Consider the following 2,076-nt stretch of genomic DNA (forward strand, 5'->3'; position numbering starts at 1 on the left):
TATTTTGCATAGAACACACCGCAGTTATTCTTTCAAAATGCAGCTTTCTTAATGTTCAAAACTTAATTAACTTCTGCTTGAGCTGCAAGCACAATTCAGAACCATCGTACGCCATACTAAACTTAAAAGTGCGCCACATTGTGGAGTACAAATGAAGTCTTAATTGGAAATGCAATGTGCACATATGAACCCATTGAAGCCAATTACATAAACTCTTTGACAAGGCAAAATACCAGCCTTTTCCTTTTTACTTGCCAATCCCACAAGATATCGCCTTCAATCTTAACTTTTCTTTTTTGTCTATTATTTCACGTGTTTATATCACAATTCCTCAGTTAGGAGTCAACATTCAAAAACTTCGAAAACAAACCATCTGACATTAGTTATAACCCTTCAATCAAGGTATAATATGCTATGAAGCAAAGCATATATTCTTCTCTCATGTTTTTAGCATATGCATTGCATTGTTATGAACATAAATCTATATTTCAACTTGTAGAATCAAAGTTTTTGGAGTAAAGCCGACGAAAATGGAAATGGAATTGGGACTCAAACTAACAAGAGCTGCGGATGAATTTTCCTCTACTGAATTCCAATTTGCAAAAGATCGAGCAGGCTCTCTTTTCCAATCTACAGAAACGGACACTATGTTCATCCTTAGTGTCCATTTGAAAGGTCATTTCTCTTCACCTAATTCTTATCTCATTTTTTATTCATTTTTTTAGTTTCATGTTCATTATACTTATTACTATATATTGTGGAATTTGGAAAATATTTGTATAGGTTATACAAAAAAAAACATAAAGATTGATATAAATGAGGAAGGGACAATAATCGCGATAAGGGGTGAGAAGCTGGTTCAAGAGACTGTGATGGTAGGGTGGAAATTGGTCAAGAAAGATGTAGAAATTAGAAAATTTAGTAAGGCTTTCAAGATTCCAGATGGGGTGATCTTGGATAAAATCAAGGCTAGATATGATGAGGAAAAGTCTATATTGACAATTGAAATGCCAAAGAAAGTGAAAGGAATTCTTGGAATTGAGTTTGTAGAAGTGGAGGAGGATGAGCTTATTACTAGACAAGGCACCTCTGAAGATTTGTCAATAGTAGCTGATAAGATTCCTAAAAAGGTCACATTTAAAGATGATATGGATAAACCAACATCCTCAGCTGATTCAGAGTCTACTAAAAAAGAAGAAGAAAACCAAGAAAAGGAGAAGAAAGAAATTGAGGAAAAAATTGATTTGGCATCTAGTATCCGAAAACCACGTGAAGAAGTTGAAAAACATGTTGTCAAGGATGAAGTTACTAAAATGGAGAAGGAACTAATGCCAAAAATAGAGTCAAACATCAAGGGCAACGATACGATTCAAGAAATAAGAGAGCCTCAGAGCAATCAATTAGGTGGTGATAAAACTGAATCTACAAGTTCAAGGGATGAGCCTAAAGATGATCAAGATAGTGAAAGAGCAAATGGAATTTTAGAAAAGGAAGAAGATGGTGAAATATCAAGGAAAAGGGAAGGAGACAATGTGCCTAAGAAAAGCTCCAAAATTTGTGTGCCAATTGTTGCAGGCTCGGCCTTAATATTATCTCTTGTTGTGTTTGTAATTCATTTGATTAGAACTAAGAATCAATCTGGGAAAAGAAAAGGTTAGAGCAAACTATAATTCTTGAGTGTTGTTATTTCCTAAAGCATTTTTTTTCGTTTCCCTTTCTTTCATTTGATTGTAAAAAGAGGGTGTGATGATCAAGGCTCAATTTACTGTACCGTTATGCGTTTGTAATTGAGCCTAGAAAAGCCAATCATTATTATGGGCACTTATATTACTTTTTTCTAATTGGGAAAAGGTTTTCTCCATTAAGTTTCCATGGAGCAGTGGCAAGTAAAATATTAATGGCCAGCATCAAATTCTATGGTACTCTTCAAGTTATTTATTTATTTATTTCAATTCTAAATGTGAACAACTAATTTTTGACCATGCTTGTATTTTTCTCTAACTCACTCACATCACTTAACACACCTTACCACCAACACAATTATTCTCTCACAACTCACACTCACACTCTTTATCT

The 2,076-nt window shown here is 34.1% G+C and overlaps 1 protein-coding gene across 1 annotated transcript; it reads left to right on the top strand.

Annotated features, from left to right (window-relative positions):
* The first annotated feature begins 226 nt into the window (after positions 1 to 226).
* LOC104108956 (inactive protein RESTRICTED TEV MOVEMENT 2-like) lies at positions 227 to 1,861 on the top strand. The gene is made up of 3 exons (XM_009618117.4): positions 227 to 402; positions 500 to 675; positions 784 to 1,861. The coding sequence occupies exons 2-3, from the start codon at positions 531 to 533 to the stop codon at positions 1,656 to 1,658; spliced, it is 1,020 nt and encodes a 339-aa protein (XP_009616412.1). The 5' UTR covers positions 227 to 402; positions 500 to 530; the 3' UTR covers positions 1,659 to 1,861.
* Positions 1,862 to 2,076: the final 215 nt, after the last annotated feature.

This window comes from Nicotiana tomentosiformis, chromosome 4 (assembly GCF_000390325.3).
Source record: "Nicotiana tomentosiformis chromosome 4, ASM39032v3, whole genome shotgun sequence".
In the NCBI taxonomy this organism is placed as follows: domain Eukaryota; kingdom Viridiplantae; phylum Streptophyta; class Magnoliopsida; order Solanales; family Solanaceae; genus Nicotiana; species Nicotiana tomentosiformis.

Bases quoted from the DNA above. Each gene is read 5' to 3' on its own strand.
- LOC104108956 (XM_009618117.4), top strand. From the start codon at position 531: ATGGAAATGGAATTGGGACTCAAACTAACAAGAGCTGCGGATGAATTT. The intron at 676-783 runs GTCATTTCTCTT...ATATTTGTATAG, and splicing joins CCTTAGTGTCCATTTGAAAG to GTTATACAAAAAAAAACATA.